General features: G+C 38.5%; 1 protein-coding gene across 2 annotated transcripts in view; it reads right to left on the reverse strand.

Moving 5' to 3' along the window:
• Nucleotides 1–6,662: 6,662 nt before the first annotated feature.
• The window catches only part of HDAC9 (histone deacetylase 9), an 821,625-nt gene continuing 811,727 nt past the window's right edge, over nucleotides 6,663–16,560 (reverse strand). For both annotated transcript variants that reach the window (XM_040352828.1, XM_040352826.1), the window contains exon 14: nucleotides 6,663–7,635. In XM_040352828.1, the coding sequence (XP_040208762.1) occupies nucleotides 7,447–7,635 (189 nt within the window). In that variant the 3' untranslated portion in view covers nucleotides 6,663–7,446. The remainder of the gene's footprint in view (nucleotides 7,636–16,560) is intronic.

Raw genomic sequence — 16,560 nt, forward strand, 5'->3', positions numbered from 1 at the left:
TGAACACTGATTTAAAGGGGTGGTGAGAAACCTCCCCCTCCCCCAGTCCCTGGAAAAATTGGCTACCCCAAAAGGAGAAAGTACAAGCCAGGAATTCAATGGGTTATATATCCCTCTGTGAAGGACCATCACACTGGTGTGGACAAGTATCTTCTTGTGGCTGCTTCTATAATTAAATAATAAAAAAATGTGCTTACAAAAGCAAAAAGTACAAGCCAGGAATTCAATGGGTTATATCTCTCTCTGTGAAGGACCATCACACAGATGTGGACAAGTATCTTTTTGTGGTTGCTTCTAAACCTTGGCCAGAGGGAGCCATGAGTGAAGCTCTGAGGTCCACCAACCGCTGTGGACCTAACCGCTGTGGAGCTAGTTCAAGGGGAAACCTCTGTTAAGATAAACCCACCATCAAACTGGGTCTTATCAGATCCACCACTGCAGGTGTCACTTTTTGGACATGCTCAGGAATGCATTTCGGGAGCCACTTTTTCTCAACCTCTGATTAATGTATTTTGGGGAACCAATCCCCTTACTCAGCCTGCCTACAGGCTACCAGCATTGGTTAATTGGAGCAAAAGGGCAGAACTTAACATCACTGATCTCCAGCCACAATCAGATTAAATGGACCTGAGGCACAATTTGGTTGCAGAACTCCACAATAAAGGTGTTAATTACACATACATACATATACAGTACAAGAGAAGAAAGAACAAAAAGAGAATGATGTGCAACAACATAATTGCAAAAGGGTAATAAAAGTGATAATGCTACACATAAAGATAGCAATTATTCTGAGGATAAATAAGTGGCTAAGGGTGGGGATTGGTTCCCTAAAGCCCATTGCTATGCTTATCCAAAGAGTGATATTAGCAGTGGGTGGATCTGACAGGACCTGGTGAGACAGCAGGCTTCCTCTTGAACCAGCTCCACAGTGGGCAGCGGACCTAGTAGCTCAACTCACAGGGCGGGGTATGGAATCAGCCACAAGACAAAACCTTCCTGTACTTGTGTGCCGGTCCTTCTCAAAGAGACATATAAAACACTGAATGCCTGCTTGTACCCTCTCCTTTTGTGAGTGCATTTTTTTATCCTTGCTCAGTTTACACAAAATGAGGTTTGCACTTTTTTTTATTAATGATTTAATTTATTTTAGGAATGGTCTTTTAATGCTAAATACCTTATTTTTCTGCCAAATGTTATGGTCTATATTAAAAGACAATATTGTTAGGTAAAATGGTTAAGAAAATTGATATCCCGTAATAGTTAATACCCACCTATCTGGCTGTATGTGGAGTGCTATGTTGGCTAAAGAGTCTTCTACATTCAAAATCCTTTAGAACCCCTCTGCATCCTGTGGATCCATCCACCAGTGAGGGGCCAGGCACTCATCAGTTCATAAAGAATGCCAGTTACAAAACACATTTCAGCCATAACTCTTCAAAACATTTAAGATTGGTGGTGCAGGCAGTGAGTTAGTATTAACCCTTTTCCTTACAGGGAGGCATTATCAAACTTTTTTAAGGTTGCAACAGCTTTATTTCAATGTTCTCACAATCATGTTTTAAAATATTGAAAAAGGGGACTGACAAGTACACAAATCATGTTTTTATTTATGTTATGAATGCATCTTTCATTTTACATCATCATGATAGGTATAGGGTGTTGTACAGTAGAAATATACAGTACAGTAGAAATATAGAATTGGTCAATAATAGAGTAGAAAAAAATCAATATAAAAGTAGGAATTGCAGACATACAAAGAATAAAGAAATGATCACAATAAACAGCTAACATTCTAGGCTGAACAGGTAACAGTATATTTCCAAAACAGTAGGAACAATCTAAACATTTTTACTGCAATGGATGGAATATACAATAATTAGGATAATTAAATAATTAAGTATGCCTTTAGATACATTTTACATCCTTTATGATATTGATGTAAGAAAACATGTTAAGTAGATGCCCCCAAAAAATGTATTTCAGTTAAAGTAAATTAAAATCCCAAATAAAATCAAGAAACATTGAAATTTCAGCTTAATGAGTATTTTGTTTAAACAAGGTATACTTTTACATCTCAAAAAATATATACAGTATAGATACAGGACATCAAGAGTGGGCATGAAAGGAGACTTTGAGAGTAACACAACATTAATGAATGTAAATGAATTAAGATGTTAGATGGGATCGTCATCTTGGTAATCAATATAAGTGAACTAGGATTCAGTGGGACTTTAAAGTGGGAAAAGCTAGTAGGGTTGATTTACTTAAGTAGCGGCTGTTCACTTTAAACATTGTATGTTTACTGAGCTTAGGAAATAAGCTCAAGCTGTATTCACTTTGAATACCCAATCAAGTGCCTGAGAAATAAGAACAGAATTCACGTGCACCTGATTGGATGATTAAAGTGAACACAGTTTCATTTTATCTTCTAACTGAACATAACAAGTTCTAATCATAGTAAATTAACCCCCTTACTGTAAGTGAAAGATGGGATTTGGCGCACTTTTATAATGTACTGAGCCAAACCTTTTATAGGGGTTGACTGGGGAATATAGGCAAGTAAAAGGTAATAACCCAAGTGTCCCAATTAATGAAATGTTGCTGTTGCAAAGGATTCAAACGTTTGTTGGGTTCTTAATGCCACCTGTGTTCCAATTAGTAAGAATCCCTGTAACTGCACGAAATGAAATATCCCAAAAGGGTACACAAGCAGTGATTAAAAATCTGACAAAAACTGAAATCCTGCCCCACCCTATATTAAATCTAAGACTTAAAAGATAAAGTTTTAGTTGGATTTTTTAATTCATTTTTTTGTTCTCCCACAAAAGCCTCTACCTAGTCCCCACTCCTGCTAAGCTAATCTGCCCTAACAACCACAAGCCCAACCCCAGCTTCTTTATTACCTTTTTCTAAATGTTATCTTACCCTCAGATAGAAACTTTCTGCACCTGCAGACCTCATAGACATGTATGGAGTTGTACAAATTTCCAGAGTACAAATCTAGTGAGTCTCAGTGGGCAGGCGTGGTCACTGCCTAAAAGGATTTGTGCCCGAGACAGCAGGTCCCCCCCACTGCCAGAATATATTGATTAGTGTTGCATGTGCTTATCAAAGCAACATTTTACAACAAGCCAGTTAATGAGCAGCCGATCAATAGATCGACTTCTCATGAATGACAACGGCCATACATGGATCAAAATTCGTCCAGTTTTTGTTGAACCTGCCGGGTTTTGATCCATATATGGTCTGCTTAAGATACTAGGGTAGTGATGTTCGTGCAGGTTAGTTTAGGAGGGTTAGGGTTGTTTAATGGATTTGGATAGAAAAAGTACTGTCTTTTTTAAAGTTGTCCATACACATTGGCTTTCAAATGGTATGAAACTAGTAATCAGACCCTCTTTAACCTTCTTTTTCATCATTGAATACATGCTTAGTGACTGTGGACAGATCTTTACATATAGATATGGCAAGTAAGAAATGCATACATACAGTATATAACATTAATAAATGATGTAAAAGTCAGTTATTTCAACAAAATATACTTGTATTCATTACTGAGTATGTATTTTTTAAAATGTTTATTACAAATGTTGTTTGATCTATATTCCTGAATGGTGTTTACATTGACCTTCACTGCTTTTGATTCCTTTTTTTTCCCTACATTTTCTGTCTTTTGTACATATGACTGTAGAATTTCCCATAACAAAACAGAATTTAGGTTGTCTCGTGTAGATGGGGTCTGAGGTTTCTGTCATGCTACCCAAATTTCAAAATAAGCCAATCAGAATGATATCTCATTATTAGAAATAATAGCAGTTGTTCACCCATGTGTGTTGATTAAATGATGGCCTTCTGAAGATGTGATTATTAAGTACCAATCTTTTTTCCCTGCAGGTTAACAGTCTGAGCCCAGGTTCACACTGGGTTCGATTTGGTATGATTTGAGATGCGATTTCACATGTCAAATCGGCGGCATTTGCCGGCAATTGTCGGCAATGACACCGTCCTAATCGGTGCGACGCCGCATTGCTTTTTGCGATTTCGGGCCGTAAATTTACATTGATATCTGTGCAGAAACCTGCACAGATGTCTCTTAAATCGCGGCCGAAATCGGGACTGCCAGCGGGAGTGAAATTGTGCGAGTTCAGCTGAACTCGCACGGCTTCACTCCCGCAGCCCAGTGTGAACCTGGGCTAAAAAATATTAAATCCCTGCAACATGTTATATACATTCACAAATATAGGTGTTACCATGCCTTGATAGATTTAAATATATTTGACATGCAGTTTACATTTGCTATGTGTATATATATATATATATATATATATATATATATATATATATATATCCCTTTGAGCAGATTTTTCACAAAAAGTGGCTGGTGTTTAGCAACAGAAACGTTTCTGTGTATGTGAAAATGCCATAAAAAGACCCTGACACCAAATTAGAAAGCCCAAAAAAACAACACTGCCCATAATCATTTTAAATGCTCACTTGCAGTGTATGTTCTTGACAGAGTGATTGAGTGACAACTCAAGTTTGCTGGGGCTGGGGCTGCTGACATTATATCCTTAGTGGTGGCACCCAGCAGCAGCCTCAGGTGCATTTGGATATCTATACAAGAGAGGCTTTTACAGGTAGATAACATGGTCTGGCAACAGGGCCTTATTAAAGGGGTTGTAAAGGAAAAAAAATGTTTCCCTAAATAGCTTCCTTTACCTTAGTGCAGTCCTCCTTCACTTACCTCATCCTTCAATTTTGCTTTTAAATGTCCTTATTTCTTCTGAAAAATCCTGTTCTTCTGTCGGTAACTAAACACCGTAATGTAAGGCTTTCTTCCTGGTGTGGAGAAAGCCTCTTGAGGGGGGAGGGGGTGAGCAGGAGTGTCAGGACACCCACTAACACACAGCTCATTTTTCTCTATTTGCAGAGTAGAGAGTGTCCTGACTTGCCTGCTTGCCCCCTCCCCCCTCAAGAAGCTTTCTCCACACCAGGGAGAAAGCCTCGCATTACGGTGTTGAGTTACAGACAGAAGAACAGGAAGTGAGCATTTCTCAGAGAAATAAGGACATTTAAAAGCAAAATCGAAGAATGAGGTAAGTGAAGGAGGACTGCACTAAGGTAAAGGAAGCTATTTAGGGGGAAAAAATCCTTTACAACCCCTTTAAACCATAATATACCAATCAAAATGAGAGAGAGAGAATCAAAATATACTGGAGTGTCATCACTTTTCATTTGTAAAGGTACAAGCTCCAAATCCATAATTTTAACTCTGATTTCACTGCCTATTCAGATGCTGACCTGCAAGAGGGCAAACGACAGGAAGCAATAATCAATATGATAGCCTTAAAGGCTACACTTTTAAAATTTAGACCTGTAATAGTAGATTTACTGGCTGTTGGTTTACTAAACGCAAATAGACTGTTTGCAGACAAAAGACACTTTGCATGGGAACTTTCCCTTAGCTTAGTGAATGGGATGATGCTAATCACTTCCATCACTTCCATTATAAAAATCATGTGCAAGCAATAATGCAGTTTTTTTTATTAATTTTCCTTGTACGCAATTGGGGATTCTTTGCTAAGTGAATTTTCACCACTTTTGCAAAGTTAAGCCTATTTGCCTTAATAAATGAACCTCAGAGTGGATGGCCTCATCAGTTTCCTGTAAAGGCCAAATTCAACCAAAACCTGAATCCCATGCTCACTTTTTCTAGCTCACATGGACTCTAGTGACAAAATGATAGACTATTCAATTCGCTGTTTTCCACTCAAAAATGTATATAATATTATAGATAAATTGCCTAACATCTTTTTATCTCTTTAGAGTCACCCACCCTGTGTGTTATAACTTGTGACTGATATTTGCTTCAAAAAGATTTTAAATTACCCTTTTTGTCTTAATGAAGAAGTTGATTCCTGCCCTTTCAGTTCAAGGGTCTAGACTGACATAGCCAAGTAACAGCCATACCTTTAATCAAAGTGTCCTCACTTAGATTTGTACAGGAGAGGAAGAGCATGAGACTTTCTAACCAATTACTAAGAGCTGATAACTGAGCACTAGGTGTAACTCTGAAGTTAATTAGACTTTACAAGCATATTCTGCACACTACAAAACTAATGTAACAGGAAAGTGGAGATAAGACTATGAAATGCAGGTTGTCTAATGCAATTTCTATCTGACTGCATATCTATGTGTGACTTAAGCTTAAAACTTGCATTAGAGGTGTGAGTCATTGTCCAGTCACATTTTCCTAAAATAACAGGATTTAAGGCATTTAGAGTGCTTTCACACTGAAAGCGCCTGGGTGGCGGCGGTAAAATGCCACTATTCTTAGCGGCACTTTTCCCTCATTTTTGCAGCACTTTCCGGCCGCTGGCGGGGTGCTTTTAACCCTCGCTTGCGGTCGAAAAAGGGTTCAAATGACCCGCAAAGCACAGCTGCAGCAACGTTTTGCCGGCGGTTCGGCAGCCCTGCCCATTGATTTCAATGGGCAGGGGAGCTATAGGGGTGGTGTATACACCACTCCTAAAGCGCTGCAAAGAAGCTGCTTGCAGGACTTTTTTTGACACCCTGTCAGTGCAGCGCCCCAGTGTGAAAGCACTCGGACTTTCACACTGGGATTACAGCTGAGGCTTTTTTCAGGCACTTTACAGGCGCTATCTTTAGCGCTAAAGCACCTAAATAATGCCTCCAGTGTGAAAGGGGTCTTAAAATAATCAGTGCTTTAACTGGCTCAATTATGAAATGATTTGATAGAATTAAATGGTGGCTGTCTCCTATTTGTCAATTGGGATATTGTGAATAGTAGCCTGTCTATAATTCCTATTGTAGCAACTCAGTATATACATAGATGAATGTATGCAACCGATTACATTTCTATAATGCTGCTTACTATAAAATAAACTGCCGTTTATACAGTTCCTAAGATAGGATTACATATGAAGTTAAGTCTTGCACTGAGGTCTTGTAGTTCTTAGTCTGATCAAAGGTAACCCCAAGCCCTGATTAAATACTACATAAAGACTTTATATATTCGTATTCATGGTGTGTCTCTAAAATGTGGTGAAGTGATCATTCTTTGTCAAAGTCACAGCTGCTGCAAACATAATCTTTTCTTTCAAATGCGATTTTGAAATTCGCATTTTGTGATGTGATCTGAAATGCTGAACGTGGGAAGTCCAAGCCATCAACAATAAAACTATAAATACCCATAAGTGCACCTGTTGATATTTTGGCAAAAGCCTTCAATGATAGCAGTGATTTATGAGTATGTGAATGTACGGCTTCTGATTTATCAGCCATGTTGGCTGTCACAATGTCTCAAAATATCCAGCCAAAAGAGATGGAGGATGAATGTTCAGCTACTGGAGATATTCTAAGCATTTAAATCAGTTGATCCTACAAGAACAGTGAATTTATCCTGCCTATTAAATTAGGTCTTCAGGGAGTCCTACCAGTCTCATAGACATGCTTGACAGGCTGGTCTGCAGTAGGCTGAGGTAACGATGAAGCAGCAGGGGAAGACTGGGTTCTGGACACAGGCCGATGTTTTTCTAATCCTGCCATGCCAACTGTATCCATCTGAGCCTGGTAGACTTGAAATTGGTTGATACGCTGATGGTCCGAGAACTGTAGTTGCCAAGAAAACAGCACAGCAGAAAGAAACATGAGAGGGGATCAAGTAAAAGACACTGAGAGAAACATGTCAACAAATTAAGTTCATTAGGTCAGGCCTGTTATAAACGGTGTAAAAAAAAATCAGAGCCTCAGTCAATAAATTCATTCAACAGATGTTTTTACACTGACACAAGAGAGTCATTGGGCTTGTGGAATACTAGGTGATTGCAGGAAGCCTGTCAGTTCTCACAGTCTGAGGAAAGCTTTTCCTTGGCCTAAATTACCAAAAATATATAAATCTTAGAAATAACTAAAACTAAGTATGCAAATACAAGAGGTAAAGTCAACAAATGACTTTTTTTTTCTTTTACAAATACTAATAAAAACGACTCACAGAAATTTGGCTTTAAAGCAGATAGTATGATATTACAAGACATATAGCCATATACACTGTAGAAAAAACAAGATTATTTGACAGGTGAAGAATTAGTGTTAATCTGTGATTTCCTAGAAACACAGCTGTCATTTGGACAGCTACTGTATGAATCCTAAGTGATTTTGATTTTATATTTCACTTTGTGATATAAATGTCAAATTGAAAATAAACTGTAAAAGCTAGTATTAACTTCCAATAAGAAGCTGCACGAACTCTGCTGTAATTTGGCTTCATAACAAACTAGGCATATAATGTGCAACATTGAAAATACGCTTTGTAGGTTAAAGGGGTTGTAAAGGTTATTTTTTTATTTTCTAAATAGGTTCCTTTAAGCTAGTGCATTGTTGGTTTACTAACCTTTTCCTTCAATTTCCCTTCTAGTAGGTAGATTCACAAAGAGTTAGGCCAGCTTATCAGTAGATAAGCCGACCTAAATCAGAATCTACGCCGACCTAAGTTTAAGCGTATGCTCAAACAGAGATACGCTTAAACCTATCTAAGATACGACGGCTTGCGCCGTCCTATCTTAGATTGCAATATTTTGGATGGCCGCTAGGTGGCGCTTCCATTGCGGTCGGCGTAGAATATGTAAATGAGGGGATACGCCGATTCACGAACGTATGCCAGGCCGACGCAGTACTTTTACGCCGTTTACGTAAGAGATAGGCCGTGTAAAGTTAGAGCTAGGCTCTAGTGGAATAGTAATGTCAAGTATGGCCGCCGTTCCCGCCGCGAAATTCGAAATTTTTACGTTGTTTGCGTAAGTCGTCCGCGAATCGGGATTTACGTCATTTACGTCTACGTCGAAATCAATAGGCCCGTACGGCGTACTTAGCCGCAATGCGCACTGGGAAATGTAGGCGCCCGGCGCATGCGCAGTAGCCAAAAAACGTCAAAAACGTGAGGTCAAGCCTCATTACCATTAAACACGCCCCCCTCCAACCCATTTGAATTAGGCGCCCTTACGCCCGCCGCATTTACACTACGCCGCCCTAAGTAAGGAGGTAAGTGCCTTGAGAATCATGTACTTGCCTCTCTTACTTAAGGCGGCGTAGTGTAAACACGCTAGGCTACGCCGTCTTAAAATTGCACGCCCGTACCTGAATCTACCCATTTTTTTTTTTGTTTTCTTTGTCTGAATTTCTCTCTGTTCCTCCTCAGTAAGCTGTTCTGGCTGACTACCCCCAGCTAGAACAGCTTGGATGATGGGGGCAAGCTTACTGAGGAGAAACAGGAAGTGAGAAATTCAGACAAAGAAAAATAACATTTAGAAGGGAAATCAAAGGAAAAGGTAAGTGAACCAACAATGCACTAGCTTAAAGGAACCTGTTTAGAAAATAAAAAAACAAACCTTTACAACCCCTTTAACCTACAGTTTCAGGTTAGGCACAAAGCAGCTGAACAAGGAGACACTATTGAAAGAAATGTCTATCTGGCAATTTAGCAAAAAAGTATCAGATTTCTCTGAATCTGTTACCCGTGATTTCCAACCTGTAGATCAGGAACACCCAAATGTGCAGGGTGTTTGGCAGGTGTTTGCCCCGTCGAACACCCTGCAATGCACTGGGCGCTGGACAGTGCATTCTGTGCCCTGATTGGGCAACGCTTTGCCCAATCAGGGCTTGGTAAAAGCTGTCTCCTGCATCACTCTTTCCAAGTACTTCCCCGATTTCTTGAAATCTAGTAATTTTTCCCAGGTTTCATTAAATCTTTCTAGTCTTTCTAGTCAATCTTCCCCTTCATGTATAGCCCTTTCAATGGAACAAATCTAGTCAATCTCTAATATCCATTCCCTCACACTTGGGTTTTTTTGGTGTTCGCCAGTATCTAGATATCAAGCGCTGCAATTTACAGGTGTGGTAACAAGGACCTCCTGTATTTGCTTTAGGCTTAACAGTTTTATGGAATAAACATCCCCAGGGTTCGGCCTGCATATATTCCCCTGTTATTTCCTGAATAGCCCCACTGATCTCCCTCCAGAAGGCCTGTATCTTAGTACATTCCCACCATAGGTATGCGAAAGTCCCTGGCGAACCACACAACCACACTCCCTTAAAATAGAGGGTGTGCGTCCGCCCCAAAGCTCTGAGCACTGATCAGGGTCATATACCATCTAGCTATGAATTTAAAATTAATTTCTGTCGTCTTAACATCCCTTGCTCCCACTTCCCAAGATAGGGTGGAAATTCAGGTTCTAGTTCTTTCATTAGTACCTTATATATTTTTATATTTTTGAAATGGTATGCTGAAAACTAGATGGGGACCTAAACTATTTTTCTATTGGCTTAAGTCTGTCTTTTCCACATAGTGGCTGGGGTATCTTTTGTGTAAAATGTTGTATTCGTGCATATCTCCATTTATCTAGTGGCATACTACCCCATTTTTGCTTTAGTTAAAAAAACATGCAAATCCTATCTCCTGTCATCACATTGTGTAACTGTATAGGCATACCCCACTTTTAAGTTAACAATGGGGTTTATTTACTATAGCTGGAGAGTGCAAAATCAGGCTCACTTCTGCATAGAAACCAATGAGCTTCCAGGTTTCCCAGCTTATTTGAACAAGCTGGGGTTAGAAGCTCATTGGTTCTATGCAGAAGTGAGCCTGATTTTGCACTCTCCAGCTATAGTAAATAAACCCCATTGTTAAATTAACAGTGGGTAGTTTTTTTTTTTACCCATCTGACAAAATACAGGTTATTCTCTTTACCAGGTGTAAAATAATTTGTATCTAATAATGAAATCAAAGGTGTATTGTGCTTCTAATGATACATAAATTATCCCAGATTCTGAAAACATTCTCTGTCAGTGGATTTGTGTTTTTTGCTAAGTCTCGGTATGCCCATGGAATCCATACCATCTTACCCAAATCTACTTTAGTTAGTGCAAACTCTATCTCAACCCAACCTTTATTTTTATTATTGTGAATCCAATCTGAAATAGTGACCTCCTGATAGTAGTTTTTAGGGTCTGGCAGTGCCTGCCTACCTGTTTTCTTCTCTTTAGTCAGTGCAGCATATGTGATTCTAGGATGTCTATGTGCCCATATATATTTCAATATTAAAGTTCTAAGTTTCTTAAAGTATTCTTGCGGAAGGGGAATTGGGAGCATTTGAAATTTGTACAACACTTTGGGCATGATGCTTATTTTAATTGTGTTTATTCTGCCCAACCACGAGATGGATCTATATTTAAGGGAGTTTAAATTAGCCCTATACAGTCCCCTGAGTGATAGTGTCATACAACATTAGAATTCTTCTATAGCTTGTAGGCGGAACATTCAACCAGAAATGTACGATTGCGGCGTCGTACAGTTTAGCTGCTCTGTTAATTAATTAATTCAGATTTTCGGACAAATGCATTTTTTTTTAACAAAAGAAAATAAATAAAATTGAATTTCGGGAGTAACTAAATACATTTATTTTTCATGCGAAAACGAAATTCCGAAACAAATATTTCAGTGTGCACATGTCTATCTTTTATCATGCAGAAAAAGAAAAATGTTAATTTAGTCCCTTTCAACTTGTATTTGATCTAAGGGTGAAAATCTTCTAGCATTCTCAGTAAAAAAAAAAAAAAAAAAAAAAATCAAGACATATAACAGCAAGGCAAAGCAATGGAATGTGTGTATCAAATGCATAATCAACTCTTTGACAGTTTGTACCACATACATAAAATGTATTTAGTAAATAATGTCAGCAGTTCCTCCAAGCCACCATATTAACTTCATTTTTAAATTCCGGACATTTTTCCATTACAGTTCTGAATCTGATTAACGGCAATGGGTCAATAGTGACAGTTCTTACCAATGAAACAGTGCATTAAAAACAGCATTTGGTGATCAAAAAGAACTTCTGTCAGACCTATGAAATCAGTTGCTGTCAATTTACATGACTGAAACAACATTAAATGGGTAGATTATAGTGTAGTGACAGAGCTGGTTATCCATGTTATATTGCATATAACAGTACACAGTACTGTAAGGTTGATATACAGTATATTACCTTTTTAGAGTGTTTATAGCTAGAGAATAGAGACATTCAATGTTCCCCTCTTTGCTACTTCACTTTGTTCCATGTGAAGATAATCCTGGTCTACTAACATCACTATCACTACAAAACTCTTATCAATGTTTACATGTACGATTAGGGAAAATGGGCATCATCACCACCTCATTTGCATTAAAGTCAATAATAGATTATTTTAAATGTACTATTCAGTATCTTATTAACAGCAATTTTGAGGCTTCAAAGAGTTCTCATTTATCATTGTCTGATGATCCACTTTCTATCTCATAATGCCACGGCATGCCCTAAGGCTTACATACAGATCATATGTACAACAATTCTACAGCAGGGCAGTCTGTTCTCCTCATATTAGGGTGTTGGGGGTTGTATAGACTAGAGGAGAATAAAAAATGTCTACAGTACGGCATCTTGTCATTTCCCAGCTGTCATTTGTGCGATGTTGCGACGTTGCACCCAAACAAAATTGATGTCCTTTTTTCCCCACAAATAGAGCTTTCTTTTGGTGGTATTTCATCACCTCTGCGGTTTTTATTTTTTGTGTTATAAACAAAAAATATTTTTTACTTTTTGCTAAAATAAATACCCCAAAAAAATATATAAAAAAAACAAATGCTTTCCTCTGTTTAGTATTCTTTTACATTAATTAATTCTTTATTTATGGCATTTTTTTCTTTTTTTATTATTAGTAATGACGGCGATCTACGACTGCGACATTATGGCAGACACATCGGCCACTTTTGACGCTATTTTGAGACCATTGTCATTTATACAGCGATCAGTGCTATAAAAATTCACTGATTACTGTGTAAATGACACTGGCAGGGAAGGGGGTAAACACTAGGGGGCGATGAAGGTGTTAAGTGTGTCCTAGGGAGTGATCCTAACTGTGGGGGGGGGATGGGCTACAAGTGACACAACAGTGCTCCTGATGACAGGGAGAAGTAGATCACTGTTCTGTCACTAGTCATAACAGGGGAATTCCTTGTTTACATAGGCATCTCCCCGTTCTGCAGCTCCATAACACCATCGCACGCAGCCATGCTATTCTGTTGTCGTATATGGTCATGCAGCGGTCGTGAAGCGGTTAATATGATAATACAGTGAAAGTAGAAAAGTCCAGTACACCATAACAACCAGTCTGAATCCTCTGTGTATTGTTCTGGCTTTGCTAACTGATTGTTCATGGTTACTATACCACTAGTTTGCACCTTTTTTGGATTAGTTTAATAAGTAGGTAATATGGCACTGCAGCACATGATGGAAAGTGTTGTTTGGCTGTATAGCAAAAGTCAATTATATTTTTAAGATGACTTTGAATTATTTTATATACATATTTAACCACTTGCCGACCTCCTCATGTAGATATACGTCAGCAGAATGGCACGGACAGGCACATGTACGTACCCGTACGTCCTCTGCTTGACGTGGGTGGGGGGTCCGATCGGGACCCCCCCCCCCCCCCCCGCTACATGCGGTGGTCGGTAAGCCTCGGGGAGCGATCCGTGACGACGGCGCGGCTATTCGTTTATAGCCGCCCCATCGTGATCGCTCCCCGGTGCTGAAGAACGGGGAGAGCCGTGTGTAAACACGGCTTCCCCGTGCTTCACTATGGCGGCGCATCGATCGAGTGATCCCTTTTATTAGGGAGACTCGATCGATGATGTCAGTCCTACAGCCACACCCCCCTACAGTAGTAAACACACACTAAGTGAACACTAAATGTTACAGCGCCCCCTGTGTTTAACTCCCAAACTGCAACTGTCATTTTCACAATAAAGAATGCAATTTAAATGCATTTTTTGCTGTGAAAATGACAATGGTCCCAAAAATGTGTCAAAATTGTCCGAAGTGTCCGCCATAATGTCGCAGTCACGAAAAAAAACGCTGATCGCCGCCATTAGTAGTAAAAAAAAATAAAAAAATAAAAATGCAATAAAACTATCCCCTATTTTGTAAACGCTATAAATTTTGCGCAAACCAACCGATAAACGATTATTGCGATTTTTTTTACCAAAAATAGGTAGAAGAATACGTATTGGCCTAAACTGAGGGAAATTTTTTTTTTATATATGTTTTTGGGGGATATTTATTATAGCAAAAAGTAAAAAATATTGCATTTTTTTCAAAATTGTCGCTCTATTTTTGTTTATAGCGCAAAAAATAAAAACCGCAGAGGTGATCAAATACCACCAAAAGAAAGCTCTATTTGTGGGGAAAAAAGGACGCCAATTTTGTTTGGGAGCCACGTCGCACGACCGCGCAATTGTCTGTTAAAGCGACGCAGTCCTGAACTGTAAAACCCCTTGGGTCTTTAGGCAGCATATTGGTCTGGGGCTTAAGTGGTTAATATGTATATATATATATATATAAAGCAAATAGTAAGCACCAGCGTCAATTAGCATTTTAGAATGGCCAGTAGTGGTAATAACTTGTGAGGCAGACAACATAGGAGCCTTATAAAGACTTTTGTTATGGACCATGTATTGTCCATTTACAGTACATTTACTCTGGATGGCACAACGCTTACCACTTTAAATGGATTTTTGCCAATTGCAATGATTTTTGCAGGCCAGTTCCCACATTCAAATACCTGAAAGAGCTTATTGACAAACAGGAATAGTTTCCATAAGCATAGATGTAGTTAGTGGATCACAAAAAGTTTGGCTATAACAATGGATGGGTTTACATTTAATTTGATAATGCCAGCAGATATGACAAATTACAGCATTAAAAAGCCTTTTTTTTTTTTTCTAGAATAATACATCAAAAATGATTTTGCTTCTAGGCAGTGCTGTGATTTAATGATGCATGCACACAAACATGACATGTTTTATTAAACAGGAGTTATCCTTTGGAAATGAAAGATACACAAATAAAAAAAAGCAGACAATGCCAATTTAATAAAATTATCCTGACATCCTTGATCCAGACAGGTTTGGTAAGATACAGGTTTCCTGTCTGCCACCTCTTATGTGAATGCTTCACTACTTGAAGCTGTACAGATGAAGCTCTCTGCCCCCAGACCCTCTACATTCATAATTTTCCCATCCATCTGTTCTCCCAGGCTAATACTATACTATACTATACTCAAAGGGGTTGATTTACAAAAACTGGAGAGTGCAAAATCCGGTGCAGCTGTGCATGGTAGCCAATCAGCTTCTAACATCAGCTTGTTCAATTAAGCCTTGGCAATAAAAAAAACTGGAAGCTGGTTGGTTCCTGGATAGAGCTGCACCAGATTTTGCACTCTCTAGTTTTCGTGAATCAACCCCTATTGTGTTCTTTTTAAGAGTAAAGCTAGCTACACATTTTATATATTTATATATATATATATATATATATATATATATATATATATATATATATATATATATATATATATATATAAAATTTATTTTTTCCTTTAACTTTGTAGTGCAATGGCCTGCCTGATTGCACACAATTTGAAAGTGTTTAGGTTTTGGTAAACAAGAAATGTGTATAATGTGTAGCTAGCTTAACCACTTCAGACCCGGACCATTATGCAGGTAAAGACCAGGCCCCTTTTTGCGATTAGAGAATTGCGCGGTCATGCAACGTGGCTCCCAAACAAAATTGACGTCCTTTTTTTCCCACAAATAGAGCTTTCTTTTGGTGGTATTTGATCACTTCTGCGGTTTTTATTTTTTTGCGCTATAAACAAAAATAGAGCAACAATTTAAAAAAAAATTCAATATTTTTTTACTTTTTACTATAATAAATAGCCCCCAAAAAATATTTTTGGTAAAAAAAATCTACAATAAGCGTTTATTGATTGGTTTGCGCAAAAGTTATAGCGTTTACAAAATAGAGGATAGTTTTATGGCATTTTTATAAAAATAATTTTTTACTACTAATGGCGGCAATCAGTGATTTTTTTTCATGACTTCGACATTATGGCGGACACATCGGACACTTTTAACACATTTTTGGGACCATTGTATTCTTCTACATATTTTTGGTAAAAAAAAAATCTACAATAAACGTTTATTGATTTGTTTGCGCAAAAGTTATAGCGTTTTCAAAATAGGTGGCTAGTTTTATGGGATTTTTATTAAAAAAACATTTACTACTAATGGCGGCGATCAGTGATTTTTTTTATGACTGCGACATTATGGCGGACACATCGGACACTTTTAACACATTTTTGGGACCATTGTCATTTTCACAGCGAGAAGTGCTATAAAAATGCACTGATTACTGTTAAAGTTACACTGGCAGTGAAGGGGTTAACCGGGAGGGGGCGCTGTAGGGGTTAAGTGTGCCCTAAGGGAGTGTTCTTACTGTGGGGGGGCGTGGCTGTCCGTGTGACATCAATGATCGTCGTTCCCTAACACAGGAAACAGACGATCAGTGACAGTCACACTAGGAAGCATGGGGAGAGGTTTGTTTACATTTACCTCTCCCCGTTCTATCTTTTTGCAACCCAATCGTGGGACATCGGCGGCGATCGGGT

Source organism: Rana temporaria, chromosome 5 (genome assembly GCF_905171775.1).
Source record: "Rana temporaria chromosome 5, aRanTem1.1, whole genome shotgun sequence".
Classification (NCBI taxonomy): domain Eukaryota; kingdom Metazoa; phylum Chordata; class Amphibia; order Anura; family Ranidae; genus Rana; species Rana temporaria.